The following is an 18,208-nucleotide window of genomic DNA, read 5'->3' on the forward strand; positions in this document are numbered from 1 at the left end:
AACCTGTCAGAGTAGCAGTAGATATCTGGTTGTCTCCGTCTCCCAACTCCATGCCCTTTGTCCACTGAATGGTTTTCATTTTTCCATTTCATCGTCTAATGGCATGCAACATTTAATCTTTTTGTTTTTTTAAGGTTTTATTTATTTATTTGACAGAGAGAGACACAGTAAGAGAGGGAACACAAGAAGGGGGAGTGGGAGAGGGAGAAGCAGGCTTCCCGTGGAGCAGGGAGCCTGATGCGGTGCTCGATCCCAGGATCCTGGGATCATGACCTGAGCCGAAGGCAGAGGCTTTAACCCACTGAACCCCCTAGGAGCCCCAACATTTAATCTTTTCTTGAAATTTCTCATCTCCTATTCAACTGACTTTAATCCTAATCCATTCCAGATAAAATGGGATTTTGATGGGAGTCACAAGAATTTGCATTTTTTTATTTGAGAAGAATCTGTTTGACCCCTACTATAAGAACATTTTCGCACATTGTTGTGACATTACATTTTAGTTATTAATATGATTATTCTCCTGGAGGTTTGACCTAATGTTTGTACTCTGTTCATGAGTCTGGTAATTTTTGATTTTTAGCTAGATTGCTAGGCTTCGAGTCAGGAATTATGGATGTAATTTGCAGGTTTTATTAGTTTATTGCCGTTGCCTGTGATATTGACCACGGACTATGAAGTTGCTCGTCTCAGCGAGTCTGTCTCTTCATTTGTAACCTGATTATTCTTTATTTCTGGAAAGTAATTGTCGTTATACACTATTTTAGTAGAAAAACAAAGTACCTTTGTTAGTAATGTCAGTATAAACATGGTAAATTATCGTGTTGATATACAGTAATGCTTCGTGATTATAGACTTTTAAAATAGAGACATTGTGTATTACAAAATGTTGACTGAAACACTTTGTTTCTTTAGGGTCCGCTCACTAGCACTAAAGCTTTTAGCGTGTCATCTCGCGAGGGAAGAAGGTGCTGACGCAAAGCGGCCTTCGTTAGATGCCAGAGTTCTCTCCAGAGTTACTCATTTATTTATCGTGAAAAAGCCTATTGAACTCAAATTGGATGACAGAAGAGAACTGGTTATTAAGGTGACTATAACTGTCGGGCTTATTATTTCCTGCTTACTTGATGCATTTGTGTATCCCATGTTTTACGTTACATTCTTCAGTTTGTGTACGCATCTGAGAGGAAGAGAAGTGGTTATTCATGGCTCGTTTGAAATTGTGTTCTGGCTTTGTCTGGCTTCTGGATAGATTTATTTATTGAATAAATATTTCTTGGGTGCCTGCTGCATGCCAGGCATTATGTCCCTTTCATTTAATATATACACTGGAAATGCAGATTAATTTGAATAGCATCTTAAATATAAGATAAGGTTAACGTAGTGGAAAGAAATTCTGTGGTGACTCTTAAAACAAATATACTGACATAAAAACTCTTGGAAATTCTTCTTGTTCTTATTTGGAAATAGCCTATAGGGAAGAAGGAAAAAGTTCCTATGATTAAAGTTATCAGCTTCTTCATTATGAGAGGCAAAAAATAATACAGGTGGAAAGGCGATTTCTCTTAAATGTTACAGTGGTTCTGGGATTTTGTCAGTCATCTCTTTTCTAAATCTTTGTCTCCTTATATACCTCCAGAGGCATATCATCCATTTCCCTATCTTTAGTCAGGATTGTACCCAAATCATCCTGGACCAACGGAGGATCCGATAAAGAAAGCTATCCGTTATCTTCATTGATTCACTTCTACGCTTTATAGCTTCTCTCATGACTTCCAGGGTATAGTCTATCAGTTTTAATTGAAGTTTAGACCAACCCCCAAAGCCTGTGGTGGTATTGTATAGCCCCAGATAATACGATGGATTATCTAAATGTTTTTCTAACCTAAGTGTTCAGGGCCACATGACAGCCCCAGCAGGAGGATGGGAGAACCTTCCCCTGAATATATGTCGGGTCCTGCTGGGGACTTCCTGAGTACTGCCCGCTGGTAGTTGCTCCTATGGCTTGGGTGTGATGTGGAGGAAGGTTGGGAGTTGGGGTTCCGGCACTGTCTTTGTGAGTCCATGTTAGGGCCAAAAGACAGGTGGGGGAAAGGAGTGTTGTCTTTGTCCTTTTCCTGTTTCCCTTCACTGTTGGGTTTGCCACCTCAGACCTGTCCTGGTATGAAGTGACAGGGACTGGTATTGGGAGTCTGTTGGAGTGCCAGGCAGCAAGTTCTAGCATGTGCTGCCTGGCCTCTGAAGAGGGAAGAATGGCAGAGGGCCCGGGGATTCTAGCTGGTGGCTTCTGGGAGCCGTGGAGAAATCCGGAGTCACATGTCTGGGGTTGCTATTCTTAGGTAACTACCTATAGAGATGTTATGTAGCTTGGATGTTTTCTGTGACGTTCTTAAGGTGCTGATGGGTTATGAATGACTTCCTGGCAAAAAATACCTTAAAAAGAAAGGCATATTTGACATGATGGCTCTTTGTTTTAGATCTAAGTTTTCCCTGACCTAGCACATCATTGCTGTGAATTTACATGTAAATATATGTATGTAAGTGGACTTTGGAGCTTTTGTTCTTATGGTATGAATTATAAAATTTTATTGAACATTTGGAAGTAGATGAAAGCAATTTCTTTTTTTTTCTTTCTGGTTTTCAGTTGGAAACTGTTGAAAAGGTATATGAAATCTTTACCTCAGATGATATCGATCTTGTTTTGAGAAAGTCAGCTGCAGAACAGTTAGCTGTGATTATGCAAGGTAATGTCTTTTAAGAAAAATGATTGCTGTACTGCTGGTAATTGGATTTTAGATAGCTGTGTGCAGTAGTATCAGGAGTTGCAAACTGCAGTTTTGGGGGCCACATACAGGCTACAGCCTGTTTTGTTTTGTTTTTTAATAGTCCTTAAGAATGGTTTTTAACATTTTTATTTATTTAAATTTTTAAAAAAGATTTTATTTATTTGAGAGACAGTGAGAGCACAAGCAGGGGGAGGGGCAGAGGGAGAGGGAGAAGCAGGCTCCCTGCTGAGCGGGGATCTTGACATGGGCTGGATCCCAGGAGCCCTGGATCATGACCCGAGCCAAAGGCAGACACTTAACTGACTGAACCACTCAGGTGCCCTGGTTTTAACATTTTTAAAGAGTTATTAAAAAAAAGAAACAGAGAGAATATGTAACAAAGATGATTTGTGACCAGCAAAATCTATCATATTTTCTATCTAGTTCTTTTCAGAAAATGTATGCTGACCCCAGTCGAGATTACCATAATTTAACCTGTAGAATGTCATTTGATAGAATTATCTTCCTTCTAAAGTAGTGATATAATTCTAATAGTGAACTGGGGTTCCCTTCTCAATTTACGTAGGACACACGATATTTTCAGTTCGTTCCAGCTTGGGTAAAGAAATCAATCAGACAGTACTTTGTGGGTAGATAAAATAAAAACAGTGCACTGTAACTTTGTATTTTCTTTAAAGGTTTATTAAAAAAAAACAACTAGTAAAATATATTGGTAACTTTATTTGCAGTGTTGTTATTCTACAGGCTTCCATTCTTTGGGTTTTCTATTTTTCCCTATATGTGATGTATGTTATTTATTTTTAATTTTTGAGAGAAATGATAATTTTGCACTTACATAAGAAGATTCTAACCTGGAACATGGAATGTACTTAATGTCCCTGCCCTGACATTAGTGGAAACTGGGGTGAGAAGAGTGATTTGAAAAAGCATATCTAACGTATTTGTGGCTTTAATAATGGTACAGACTGTAGAAAATAAGGCTCTAGAAAATGTAGAAAGTCTTGGCTAAGAAAAATCTTAAAACTCTTGTAATGAGGATTCTTCCAGTATTGTTAATTACAAAAATAAAGCTTATAATTTTGGTGTACAATGTATTGGCAGGTAGTGGAAACTTTTTTTTATTGGCAGCCAAAGGTATTTCTAGTCATAGCTACAAATTCAATATCAGTATGTGTATTTTTTTTATTAACATATAATGTATTATTTGTCTCAGGGGTACAGGTCTGTGAATTATCAGTCTTACACAATTCTCATTGTATATACGTATATTCTCAGTGAGAGTTATAGGAGAATAAATTAAGAAAATTTGTCTGCGAGAATTTGAATACTTACAACTAATCTATAAGCAACCAGACATTTTGTTGCTAGTAATATCTCCAGTATGTGTGTGTGCACACGTGTGTGTGTGTGTGCACACGTGTGTGTGTGTGTGTGTGTGCGCGCATGTATGTCTTACTATATTCGGGCTACACTAATAGAATACCACAGACTGGGTACCTTATGAAAAATGGAAATTTATTTCTCACAGTTCTGGGGGTTGGGAGTCCAAGATCAAGGTGACCGCAGATCCTGTGTCTGGGGAGAGCCAGCTGCTTGGTTCATAGACAGCCAACTTTTCCCTGTGTCCTCATAGGGAGAAGAGGCTTCTTTTACAAGGACAGTAATCCCATGCTTCAGGGCTCCACTGTCCTGACCTAATCACTTCCGAAAGGCCCCACCTCCTTGTATCATCTCACTGGAGATTAGGTTTCAGCAAATGAATTTTGGGGGAACATAAACAGTCCATAGCAGTGAATACACACACACACACACTCCCTCTCTCTCTCTCTCACACATACACATAAACACACAGTCATGTATATGCTTACTTAAAAAGGTCATATTTTTCAGAAATACATGGAGTATGTTATAGTTCCTTACCCTTTATATTTGCCATTGAGGGTTTTGAGGTTAGAAATCTAAATTTTATTTACTTTATTTACTTATTTAGTAAGCTCAGTGCCCAGTGTGGGGCTCAAACTCATGACCCTGAGATCAAGAGTCACATGCTCTACTGGCTGAACCAGCCAGACAACCCCGAAATCTGAGTTTTTATTAATAGAAAATGACCATGTTGCAAGTTATTAACATTGCTTTTAGATAATTCTAAACATCTTGAGGTGATGGATTTGGAAAAGAGAAGGATTGTCAATGAAACAATATAAAGAAATTAACTTGTCATGTACCAATAAAAGAATTCATTTGTATACTTAAAATTCTAATAGTTTTCAGGGTCTGAACTATTTGATTTAACTGTTCTTTTTTAATAGCTTTTGAATTTTACATTGTAGAAATGAGTAAGATGTGCTTGTTACTTAAAAGTTTTCAAATAGTTCAGCCGTGTATAAAGTAAAAATTTAAATTTTCCAAGTTTCCTCCTCTAATTTCAACACAGGGTATAACTGTTTTTAACAGTTTGAGTTGTGGATACCTGCGCTGTATTTTAAAACTACAAAAAATATTCTTTAACTCTTAGTGACTTTTTTTTTTTTTTTTTTGTCTACAGATATTAAAATGCATGCTGTGGTGAAAAAGTTACACTTAGTTGACAAGATAATTGAGTATTTAAATGAATGTGTAGGTCAGGATGGTGAGGTAAGACTAACAGTGTATCTAGACATTATTTTTACGGGTTGGTATTTTTATTAATCAGATCTGAAATTAAATCCAGCTGAGTTTGGGTAAGTACTTGGAGATTAAGTCCCGATTAACACTAAGTAGCTTGTTTATTTTTTTATTTCTAAGAGTGAGGTCTTTCTAAAGGAAAACTAATGTTAAATTTTTCAGGATGTGTAAGCAGAAGTATAAACAAAGCTTATTTCAGTGGAGAATAATTCTTAATATTTATTTGCATTTTGTTTTATACAGTCTTGATGAAAAAGCATAAAATTTAGAATAAGTTAATATTATATATATTTTATCTCGCTTTAGAATTGGTGATAGTAGCATAACTGTGTTTTCCCTCCTGGCCAGGTCATAGAATGTTTAATTCAGCCGTGCCTCACGCTCTTGAGGAAGGTTCTTTGTGCTGACCCAGTTATGCGCATGGCCCTCTCCCAGCAGTCTTCTCTTTTGACCCTGTTATTCAGAGGTGAATAAAATAAATTCTGGTAATAATGAGATCAGTCTTAAGCTTTAAGTGTTATGCTTTAACTGTAGGTCACATTTACTTTCTGTTTTACTAATAGAATAACAAAGTTTTTTAGTGGATATGCTGCTAAGAATATCCGTTGCAATGGAAAATGTTTCTTCTGTGGAAATTTCCTTGCAATCCTGTTACTGAGGAGGCCTCAGAGCTGAGAAAGGCTGAAGCCTCTGGTTGTTCTTTGCACATTGAGGAGGTTTTCATTTGCTGCTCAATTACTGTTATCTATAAAGAGCGCAAGCTGCCGCTGCTGTCATTACTGCCTTCTGTCCATTATCCATGGCCACAGTCTTAGTCTGCTTGTGCCTTTACATCCTGGCCTGTGGCGTGGTATCTGGTTGTGATATTAAATTGACAGTGGGAATGTATACCCAGTGTGTGTGGGCGGGGAGGTAGGTCATCCTGAAGGACTCTGAGCGCTAGTTTATTTCAAAGAGTGATTCTTTTTTTCTTAACCCATTTCAGTTTGGTTGTATTTAGGTAGAAAAATTCCATGTAGTTTTGTTCTCTTTTTCTTCCTTCTGACTGTTCCCGGTAGAAAACTTGGTAACATTTTGTGCTATTTTTTTCTTAGAAGTTTAGGCCACTGCCTTTAAATAATTCTGCAAGATGCATCTCGATCAAATGTCTCAATATGCTTAACCTTGTTAATTATCATAAGTGAGATTTATGTTCCAAATATTATTAGGATATACATTAGAGTATAGTCATTTTATTTTAGCATTTTTGTTTCTTCTAATGCCGTCTGCTTGCCAAGTGAAGAGGACACAGTTTATTTAATGTAAGCATCGAATATAAGCATTGGTAAAGGTCTGAACCAGGTGAAGTTCTAAACAGACTCTGTGTCTAGGCTCCTGCTTTGAGTAGTACATGAAATTTTACAATTTTTAACAGATCTGGAAGAATAGTGGTTGTGGATCTTGAGTTTTCTTTAATCCTATTAATTATCTTGCTGATAATCTCACTCAGTAGAATTTCATCCCTAGTTTACCTTTTCTTTGTTTTCTTTTTAAATTTTTACAATTCTTTTTATAATTATGATTTAAATTATTTATAATTTTGATTCAAATTATTCAGGCATTCATGAGCACTCACTAGATTCAAAGGCACTTTCTAAGTCAGCCTCATCTATACCCTTTCAGCATTAACAATTTTTCTATTTCATTGATGTTTGTGAGAACTATTTCAGTGAATCTGAAAATGAATTATAGCACCTCTTATTATGGATTTAGTTTCAGGACAAAGTTTTTTTTAAAGATTTGTTTATTTATTTTAGAGAGCACACATGTGTGAGCAGGGGTGGGGGAGGGGCAGAGGAAGAGGGAGAGAGAGAGCATTTCAAGCAATTTCCCTACTGAGCACAGAGCCCCACTCAGGGCTCCATCCCACAACCCTGAGATCATGGTCTGAGCTGAAATCAAGAGTTGGATGTTTAAGTGACTGAGCCACCCAGGTGCCATGGCAAAATAAGTTTTTTAATCAAGTTCTCTACCAGGAAATTCATTCCTCAGCAGATATTTATTGAGTACATGCTGTGTGCTAGGTATAGCATTAGGCCCTGGGATATATTGATGAGCTTGGTATATGACCTCCTTGAGGCTTACAGTATAGTTGGGGACTTTGACAAATACACAATGAGGCATAAAAATACCTATAATAGTGGATTTCCTGGTGCCAGAGGGAAATGTTCCTGTGCAGATTGGGTGGTTGGAAAACATCAGAGAATGCTTCCAGGACATGTGGACCCAAGCTGGAATTTCAGAAATGAATAGTTCAGTTAGAGAGGGTCGATTTCCAGATAGAGGGAGCCATAGTTAAGTGTGAGAGAGAACATGTGTTTGAAATGGTGGTTGGTCAGGGATGACTGGATTTTGGGGGCTTCTGGGGTAAGAGAAAGACGATGAGATGAGGCATGGAGGGCAGTTCATATAGGGCCTGGTAGGTCATGGGAAACAGCACTGAGAAGCCATTTAAGATTATTAAACTGAGAGGTATGTGTTTCAGAAAGATTACTCTATCCACAGCATGGCGGATAGGTTGAAGGGGAATAACAAATAATCTATCAGACACACTGCTTTTAATTATAAATTTTATGTAATGACAGAATCCTACCCCTGACAAATTGCATGGTGAGAACTTAATCATTTATTACACTATCTTGCAGTGAGGAAATTGAGATCTAGAGAGATTTATCGACTTGGCCAAGGTCATAACCAGATAATGGTGGAGGCAAAAAAACCTAAACTTCCTTACTTTTGTCAGTTCGTTTTTGTTTTAAATAATTGCAGAACTTCTATATCCTTACTGTAAAGATTTGAACAGTATGGAATGATAAAATGATAAAATGCTAGAAGTTTTTAAACTTTTCTTTCCTTTCTCAGTTTCCCCAAAGAAGAATGTGGTGGGTATTGTTTGGCATATGTCATTTGGAATGATCTTTTCTTTATAGCCATGTTATATATTTTTATGCTATATACTTAAGTATTGTGTTGCTTTTTTTCAACTGAAAATGTATTTTGAATATCTTCCCATGTTATTGCATGTGAGTCTGCCTTATTAAAAAACAAATCAAAAAGTCACTGCATAGTGTTTCAGAATTTCTGTTTGCCATATTTATATTTCTCTCAGATTTTTTCTTAAAAGATTTTATTTATTTACTTATTTGGCAGAGAGAGAGATCACAAGCAGACAGAGAGGCAGGCAGAGAGAGAGGGGGAAGCAGGTTCCCTGATGAGCAGTAAGCCTGATGTGGGGCTCGATCCCAGGACCCTGAGATTATGACCTGAGCCGAAGGCAGAGGCTTAACCCACTGAGCCACCTAAGCGTCCCTTCTCTCAGATTTTTAACTATGATAGTAATCATGATTTATGATCATTTGTGCGTACGCTGTAATCAGAATTGTGGGGTCAAAGAGATTTTACAGGATAAAGTTTGGTTCTCCTCCACATCATTCCCACCGGTGGTATTTAAAAGTGCTTATTTTCTTCATAACCTTGCTAAAACCGATTATGTCTCTTTTAAAACAGTTCTTTAATGTTATTGGTGAAAATAATATCTTATTATTGTTTTATTTTCTATTTTTAAAACATTTTTAGTGCAGGTGATTATCTTTTCATGTATTTATCATACTCAGATTCTTATTCTATGAATTGCCTATTTTTCTGTTGCATTTAATTTCTTTTTAGTGACTTACAGAATTTTTTAATATAACATAAATATAAGCCTTATGCCTGATTTTATGTTAAGATTTTCTTCCAACCTTTGTATCCTTTTTAATGTATTTATTATTACATCTTTAGCCTTAACTATTTTATGGAAGTTTATAAAGCTTTTCTGTTACGGCAGCTGAGCTTTTCATCAGGCCCTAAAAGGAGGGCCTTTCTAATTCCGAATTCAGGATTCTTTTTTTTTTAAAATAAAGTCCTCTTTATTTTTTAAAATTAAAAAAAAAAAAAGATTTTATTTATTTATTTGCCAAAGAGAGAATGTGGGAGAGAGGGAACTAGAGTACAAGCAGGGGGAGTGGCAGCAGAGGGAGAAGCTGGCTCCGGGCTGAGCGAGGAGCCCAATGTGGGACTCGATCCCAGGACCCTGGGGTCATGATGTGAGCTGAAGGCAGACACTCAACCACCTGAGTCATCCAGGCGTCCCTGAATTGGGGATTCTAAATGGGCTTCTGTTCTTTCTCTTAACATGTTTTTAGTGTTGTTTAAAAAATTTAGATCTTTATGTAGAACTGGTTTTGGTAAATAGTATAAGGTAGGGATCTAGATCTATTTTTTTTTTAATATTGTAGGCAGTTCTATTGCAGTAATTTCTTAGCTCATCCTGTTCCCACTGATATGAAGTGTACTTTATCATAAGTTAAATTCTTACATGTATTTCTGTTTCTTTTTAGCTCATTGATGTTTTTAATCATGTCAGTCACATGCTGATACTATCCTTAAGTCAGGAAAAGTATCTCCTTTTGAAATTAATTTGTTGCTACTTTCCTGGATTTGCTAACTCTGTATTATGTTATTATTCCCATGTGCTTGGTACCACCACCATACCTGTTTAATTAGAATTTCATAGTTGTCAAGCACTGAGAAGTTGTAGCATAGGGAATGGTACAGAGGTGGAAACTAAGGCTTATTAATGCTATAGTATCTGACCAGGCCATTTCACGAGTAGGACATAATGGTGCTAACTTTGGATCTTATTAGTGCAGAGCAGTTTCCTTTTCCATTATCTTGTAATAAGCAAGACACACGAATTAAAATGCCACCAACACAAACACTGTGTTCTGAAGGCAAACCCAAGTTCTATGACTATATGTTTGTAGGAATGGGCAGAAGTGATCAAATAAGTAGATCTTTGAATGAGCAAACTTTAGCTGGAGGTAAAGGACTTGGCAGATCTCCCTAGAAGCTACATTGCTTTGCTTCTTTAAGAACTGAAAGTACAGGGGTCCCTGGGTGGCTCAGTGGGTTAAAGCCTCTGCCTTCAGCTCAGGTCATGATCCCAGGGTCGTGGAATCGAGCCCATCCCAGGGTCGTGGGATGGAGCCCCAAATCGGGCTCTCTGCTCAGCGGGGAGCCTGCTTCCTCCTCTCTCTGCCTGCCTCTCTGCCTGCTTGTGATCTCTCTTTGTCAAACAAATAAAATAAAATCTTAAAAAAAAGAACTGAAAGTACATAGTATCTAGTGAGTGGATCTGCAGGTGTGTTTCCTGAACCAGCAGCATGCGGGATTCACAGGCTCCAGCTCAGAGCTGCTGAAGCAGAAGCTGGGTTTTAGCCTTCCTGATGACCCCCGTGTGTCAGTGTGTCTGCGCTCGTGTTGCAGTTCTCTGAGAATGACCTCTCTTCCCTTGGAGCTAAGATATTTTAAATTTGAAGTCCATTTTTCTAGATGTAAAAATATTTCATGAAGTTATGCTTCTTTTTATTTCTTAGTTTCATTGATATTTCATGAAAATTGTGCTGTTGTGACTGAAGTCGGAGCATTATTTTGTCTTCTATTATTTGACGAAGTATCAAGAATGGATATGTGGTGAGCTATAAGAATTGTAAAACTTCTTTACTCTTACTTAAGGTTTCTGATGTAACCTTGTAGCAATGCATGGAAATTTCTGAATTACAAAGCTTTCCATTTTGGTTTGAGTAAGCAGTATCAAAAAGTCAAAAAGCGTATTGGCTCAGAAAGTCCCATGAACTTTTTTTTTTTTTTTTTTTTTTTTTTTGTCGGGGAGAGAGAGAGAGAGAGAGAGCACAAGCGGGGAGGGTGAGGCAGAGGAGAAGCAGGCTCCCCGCTGAGCAGGGAGCCCAATGTGAGACTTGATCCCAGGACTCTGGGATCATGACCTGAGCTGAAGGCAGCTGCTTAATCAACTGAACCACCCAGGTGTCCCTCCCATGAACTTTTAATTTGAGCATTACTAAGCATAAAATTAAAAATTTGCTGCAGTAATTTTTGTCATTAATACATATTTCAGTATGTACTCTGGATGTCATGTGTTTTTTTTAACATTTTATTGAAAAACCTTTGGGAAGATGTTAAGATGGTAATATCTGATTAACACTGACCCTGATTGAGCAGGATCCAGTGGGAGGGGGACACAGATTCACCTGCTAGTACAGTGCCCATGTTATATGAGTAATTTATTATATGGACTTCCTAAGTACTAATTTACTCTCTAGAAGCAAATCTAGGTAGTAGGAAAGTTTCTTCAAGTGATACAGCTAATTGCAACTCTTGTTTAGTGATTGAGTCAAGGAGCAAATCATATTTGTTGGATAAAACCATGGTTTACTCATTTGTTTCTTTCCTTGTGTGTGTGTGTTTTTAATGAAATAGGTCTATTCATCCTTCCAGTAAACCTTCACCATCGGTCTTCAGTTTGCCTGTCTCAGTTTTTAGAAGGTAAATGATTTACTCTTTTGACGTTTGACTTTTTTTGAAGGTAACCTGTTTCAGGAAGGTTTATCTGATATATTAAATCATATGACTTGTAGTGTTTTAATGTTTTCTCACCATGGTGCTTCGGAGAGTTCAGTAAATGCATGGCCCCATCCCCATCTTTCCATCTGTTGTAGTTCAGGTGTACAGAAAAGTTGAAAGAACTGTACAGTGAATGTGTGCTCACTCCCCAGCCTTGATTCAGCAGTTGTTAACGCATGGACTTAGTTTCTTTTTCTCTCTCAATGTATTTATTTATTTGTTTATTTGATGTAATTTTTCTCTGATGCATTTGAAAATAAGTTTCAGACATAACTTTACTTCTCTCCTAATTATTCCAGCATGTACCTCCTTAAATTAAGGACACTCTCCTATATAACCACTGTGCCATGCATGATGACATCTAAGAAAATTAAAAATCATTCTGTAACATAATCCAGTTTCTCCAGTTGTATCCAAAATAATAGTTACCTCCTAGAGGAGAGCAAGGTGAAAGGGAACAGCAAAACTTTCCGAACGGTTGGAAATGTTCTGTATTTTATTCTGAGTGGTGGTCATGCAAATGAATACAAATGTAAAAATTCATGTAAAAACTCATCAGGCTATGTATAAATTGGAAATCTGTGTATTTAAAGATAAGTAAATTATGTCTTAATAAAATTATAATTAATTTAAAATAACATTCCATAATTTGGCAGGGCTTATTATACATACTGTAATCCTTGTCATTACTGTATAATACTCTGTTGTTGAATTTATTTACCACGGTTTATTCATTCTCCAGTCCATTCATTTAGTCTCTTTAGTACTCATTTTGATCATCTGTAAAATGGGTATCAGTGCCATGCATGTAACTAAATGAATGGTGGGTAATATGCAGTGTTTGGCAATAATGTTCACTCATGTTCTAGCTGAAACCCTTTATATGTGGCTCACTGTAGCTGTAGGCCTTGCCCTGCGGGGGCATTAGTCATCTCTGCTAACAACTCCAGTACAACACAGAATAAGGAAGTCTTCGGGCAAGAATTTAAAAACCATTTTGGGGAGTTTAGAGGATGGCAAAAAAATAAGTGAAATACGATGTACAGTTTGATAACTGTTCAGAATAGGAGCTATGAGAGTGATCTCTGTATTATCGTGAGAACTAGCTCATCTGTTTGTAGTAGGGTTTAAGAATTTCAAAGTTCGTAATTATTTGTATATATTTTCTTTAGGTATCATCTACCAGTGCGTGTAGTTGGCCACCACGCTGTGAGTCCTTACTCCGTAGTTGTGCCTTTATCTGCTGATTGTTTGGCCTTGAAGCCAGTCTCAGACATGCTGAGAATAGCTTGGAACTTGTCCTGGTATCATGGGAGTGATAATTTGTTGAAGCAAATGAATTCTGAACCTAAAATCCAAGAGTAAGCTCTTATGTTTAGTTAAAAAATTGTTCATATTTAACAAGTTATAAGTGACTAGTTTGGTTTTATTTTTCCTTTAGGTCAAGTGCCTTTTTTAGGTACTATCATCTGATTCTGTTTTTCCACTGAAGATTATAATTTTTACTTTGTTTTATTTTTTAAAATATATTTTGCTTATTTATTTATTTTACTTTTTAGAAATTTAAAGATTACATGTGTTCATTACTTTTTAGAAACTATCACACAAGGAAATTTAAATTAAAAACCATGTGCTCTATGCTGTTTTAGAGATTATATAAAGTTTGGTTAGTTACTATTTTTTTTCCAGAGAGAATGCACATGTGTGAATGGGAGTGGGGGGTGTGGGTGGGGAGGTGTTGAGAGAGAAGCACAGAGAATCTTTTTTGTTTTTTTTTTTAAGATTTTATTTATTTGACAGAGATACATAGAGAGAGAGAACACAAGCAGAAGGAGTGGGAGAGGGAGTAGAGAAGCAGGGTTCCTGCTGAACAGGGAGCCTCATGGGGGGTTCGATCCTGGGACCCTGGGATCATGGCCTGAGCCGAACGCAGACGCTTAACAGCGGAGCCACCCAGGTGCCCCCAGAGAGAGAATCTTAACAAGGCTCCATACCCAGCAGGGATCCTGACACAGCGTTCGAGCTCATGACCCTGAGATCATGAATTTAGCTGAAACCAAGAGTCAGACCTCAATCAACTGAGCCACCCAGACAACTCAAGTTTAGTTAGTTAATGGATATAAATCTCTAGGGAGAGTAGTCTAGCTTAGAGTCAGAGTTCAGCAAGTGTAGTATAAATGTTACCATTACTTGACGATGAAGATTACTTTGGAATATCCTAAATTCTGATCTGTTACTGCTTTCTTGTTTGAATGAAAGTTATATTTCTATAAGCAGGAAAATGTCAACATAAATGCTTACGATGTTAACATAAAACTCTAATTGACAGATGTATACCAGATTTTTTTTTCGCCCTGAGTCAGCCTCTAAAATGACGATAAAACAGAATTTTTTGAAGAGAGTTTATAATAAACATAAATGTGGGCTTTTATTTGAATAGTTGTATGTTGCTCTTCCTTTGTTTCTTTTTGTTTAGATTTTCAGATGCATTGAAGTTATCCACAGAGGACACCCTTGCTCTGAAGGTGACACACACAGCTAGTGGACTGAAGGACTGTCTTCATTCCATTGTTGAGGCCACAGTCCACAGAGAAGTGAGGGCTGCTGTCACGAGGATGAGTTTTTATCTTCTGAATGACAGATTGTCTTTGAAGAGTGGCGCTGGCCCATGTGGGGTTACCTTGAAGTCCTTGTCTTGGCACACCACACTGAACAGGTCAGTATATTACAGCTCAAGGCCAGTCTCAAAAAGCAGGATTGAATCATATTTGGGTTTATCTCCACATCTTTGAAGATAAGAGCATGTATTCTTCTTGTTGCTATCATTAGAGAGATGTTTTCTTCAGTAAGAAAAACTGGGATTTTTATTATGCATAGTAAATATCTAGTAATAACAAAAAGAAAAATTTTCTGAATCACTACAGTTTGGACTTAATAATAAGCAACACAGTTTTTATATCCTATCATGGAAAATTTTATTTCACTATCTCACAGAAGCAGATGATTAGGATAAGACGTAGTTGAACACAGTGAATGTGAATGTTTATCGCTGTCCACATTAAAAGAGCCAAGACATCAGTGAGCTGACTAATAGGTTTGGTACACCTGTGGCAGGCTTTTTTATTTTATTTTGCTTTTGTCTTGTTCCTAAGAAAATTATCTCATTTTTCTTTTTACCCTGAATTTCATGAAGTTGATTGCCATGTGGAGATCCTTTAGTAGTTATTGGGAAGGCTCTAGCTCGTAAATTTAACATGTTCAACTGGTAGCAGATGGCTGCATTTGAAACAAATAAGACTGACAAGCAGCCATTGCCAGCAGTTTTACATTTTAATCTTCATGTGAATTTAGTGTAAGATGTATAACTTTCTATTAAACATAACGTGTGTAGTTTTTTAAAATGTGAGGTTAAATGAGTTTCCAAAATGTGAACTCAGAATGGATCCCTCACCATTCAGATACCTAATTTGGCTTTTCCATTGGTATGTGTTGGAATCAGCCAGTACTTCCTTGTGAGAGAGCTGGCAGTTGAATATCAGGATTTTTAAAGTTAGTTGTTTAAACACAGCCCTTCTTCAAAATGAAATTGCATAAACTTAGAGTTAAATAAATTAAAAGAAAAATGAAGGTAATGATTATGCTGATCTCATCATTTCCTGATTATTTTGCAACACTTTACTGATACCTGTGTTCTTGAGGTCATTTAAATCTGTTATATCTGTGTTGTGAAAATGCCATGTAGTGGTGTGCTGCTGTGCGTCTCTCCACAACTGTTTGTTATGTTGGTGGCTTGCAGTTGACAAGGGGAGAATATTTACACTATGAAAATAGGCAAATACAAGAAATCACCCCACTCCTTACCTGGTTGTTAAATATTTATCAGCACACCACTTACTGTAAAGAGCTAGAAACCATGATAATTCTCTTTTTTATTGTAGGTTTTTACAGGTGCTTCCTGCTTCCACTGAAGATGAGAAACTTCTAATAGATATCATACATTTTTTAAATAAGTTATTGAGGGAACAAAGAAAAAACTCATCAGTAGAACTTCTAAACTGGCTTCTAGAATTCCTTCTTAGACATGTAAGTATTATTAAGGAATTGAATGGATTTTAGGTCTGACAAATGATTTATTTGTAAAAATTAGTAAGGCTATGTAATGAAAAAGCACAATTTTTATATAGCCCATGTTTAGTAAAGTGGTCTTATGTTGTATGACACTGTTTACTCAAAACTTTGGAGTAGAGAAGATTTTTCCAAGTTACCTAAGGCAGAACCTATAAAGAAGGAAATCTATAAATATGAGTACATAAAAATAACATGGCAGTGAATAAGACCAAAAAACCTGTCTTCGTGGAGTATATTCTAGGGTGGTGGAATGAACAGAAAACAAAGATTTTCTGCAGAGGAGCAATAAGTGTGATGAGGAAACATTGATAACAAGACAGAACTAGGCAGGCATGGCAGGACGCTACTTTGTGATGGCCATAGAAGGCTCGCCTCTTTGTCTAACATTTGGCCAGAGCACTGAGTTAAGTGTGAGGTCAGCCATATAGGTATCTAAGGGAAGAACGTTCTAGCCACAAAGGAAGAAAATGCAAAAGCACTTAGTTGTCCGGGCTGTGTTTGAAGAACAACTAGAGGTCTGTGTGGCAGCAACAGGATGAATGGAGTGTGGTAATAGGAGATGAGATTAGAAGGTTATTCACAGTCAGGCTCGAATAGAACCTTGTAGGCCATGGAGCTTAACCTGTGTGAGAGAGAAAACTGGTGGAGGGTTATGAGCAGAGGAGTTACATGATGTGACTTCAGTTTAAGAAGGTTGTGGGTAGCAGCTGTCTCTAGAACCACAGGTGGCATGCGTGGAAGCTGGGAGGCCTACAGTAACCCAGGGGGAGGGCTGGTGGCTGCTTGGCCTAGAGTGGTAATGCTCGAGGCGGTGGAGAAGGCAGCTCTCCCTTTCTTTCCCTCTCTCCTTCTCTCTCTCTCGTATGCACACCAATAGGACTGTGACTCCGTGTGGAAATTATGGTCCTGGACTACAATTTGAATGTTGTGAAAGATGAAAAGCAGAAATAACGTCACTAGCAAAAGCTAGGAGATGAAAGGCATAGATCAGATAAGAACATAAAATAAGTCCAAAATACCATAAGCAAGGTCCTATATTTCGTGACTTTGTGATTGGGTTTAGTATTATGTTCTTTGATACGCCTGTGTTTTCTGAAGAACTGCACTTTTAAATTATAGCAAGTTTTTCTTTAATAAACCTTATTTTTTATATTTTTCTCTTGCCCTTTTCTCTTTCAGATTAACTTTATTTTCAGTTTGTGTAACTTAACAACAAAACTGTTATCCAGTGGGAGGGTATTTATATGTAAGTTTTATTGGCTTCTGTATGTATGGCAAGAAATACTTTAAATATAGTTAAAAAGACACGATAAACTGAGAAAAATATTTGTAACACAAATGAGAGATGATGCATGAATTTCCTTAAAGTAAATAATTAATAAATGAAGCTTTAATAAGATGATTGAACTCCCAGAATACACAGACCTAGAAATTTTGCTCTCCTGCTTTGTTCTTGAGGATGATTTCAAAGTACCATATTTATTATACTTTGATTTTCTTGTGTCATTTAATTACTAAAAAAAATTAACAAAGCATTTGGAGGCAGTTATTTTCTGACCATTTTTAATAAAGCAAACAGTAAAACCGTATGTCACTATAGTTCCTTGTTCAGCTTTTAGGCATGCTTAAATATTTCAGATATTGGATATTAAAATATTAAAAGAATCTTATGAAGTTTTTCCTGAGGTTTTTTTTTTTGATAAATCGATTTTTGATATATAAATTTTTTATAACTTCATAATCCTTTTGGTCTTTTTAAAAAAAAGAAAATTTCGAGAACAGTTTCCTCCTTAGGTTAAACTTCTTGTATTCTGAGAGTTATGGTTGCTTTGGGTTCTGTAAAGCAGTTATAGTGGGCTTAGGTAGAATCTTTTCTTGAAACTCTGTGTAATAATTGTTAGCTTGGAAGACTGCATGTGGTATATACAGTAGGAAAAACTATGCATATTAAAACATATTTACCTAAATTATGTAACTATAGTTAAAACTTTACATTTATTATGAATTTTATAGTATGTCATGAGTGCTGATGCATATTGAATAATTTATTGATGGTTTTGAAATTAAAATGAAGTTTCTACAAAATTCTAAATGATTGTAATTTTAATGCAGTTTCAGAGAAGGATTTT

The 18,208-nt window shown here is 36.7% G+C and overlaps 1 protein-coding gene across 3 annotated transcripts in view; it reads left to right on the top strand.

Annotated features, from left to right (window-relative positions):
- RTTN (rotatin) overlaps positions 1 to 18,208 on the top strand; it is a 154,394-nt gene that overhangs the window by 43,625 nt on the left and 92,561 nt on the right. For all 3 annotated transcript variants that reach the window (XM_032872250.1, XM_032872248.1, XM_032872249.1), the window contains 9 exons: positions 916 to 1,087; positions 2,645 to 2,744; positions 5,332 to 5,420; positions 5,799 to 5,916; positions 10,907 to 11,003; positions 11,808 to 11,873; positions 13,124 to 13,312; positions 14,428 to 14,667; positions 15,890 to 16,034. In XM_032872250.1, coding sequence (XP_032728141.1) covers positions 916 to 1,087; positions 2,645 to 2,744; positions 5,332 to 5,420; positions 5,799 to 5,916; positions 10,907 to 11,003; positions 11,808 to 11,873; positions 13,124 to 13,312; positions 14,428 to 14,667; positions 15,890 to 16,034 — 1,216 coding nt within the window. The remainder of the gene's footprint in view (positions 1 to 915; positions 1,088 to 2,644; positions 2,745 to 5,331; positions 5,421 to 5,798; positions 5,917 to 10,906; positions 11,004 to 11,807; positions 11,874 to 13,123; positions 13,313 to 14,427; positions 14,668 to 15,889; positions 16,035 to 18,208) is intronic.

Source organism: Lontra canadensis, unplaced genomic scaffold, assembly GCF_010015895.1.
Source record: "Lontra canadensis isolate GAN:19392208 unplaced genomic scaffold, GSC_riverotter_1.0 scaffold44, whole genome shotgun sequence".
NCBI lineage: Eukaryota > Metazoa > Chordata > Mammalia > Carnivora > Mustelidae > Lontra > Lontra canadensis.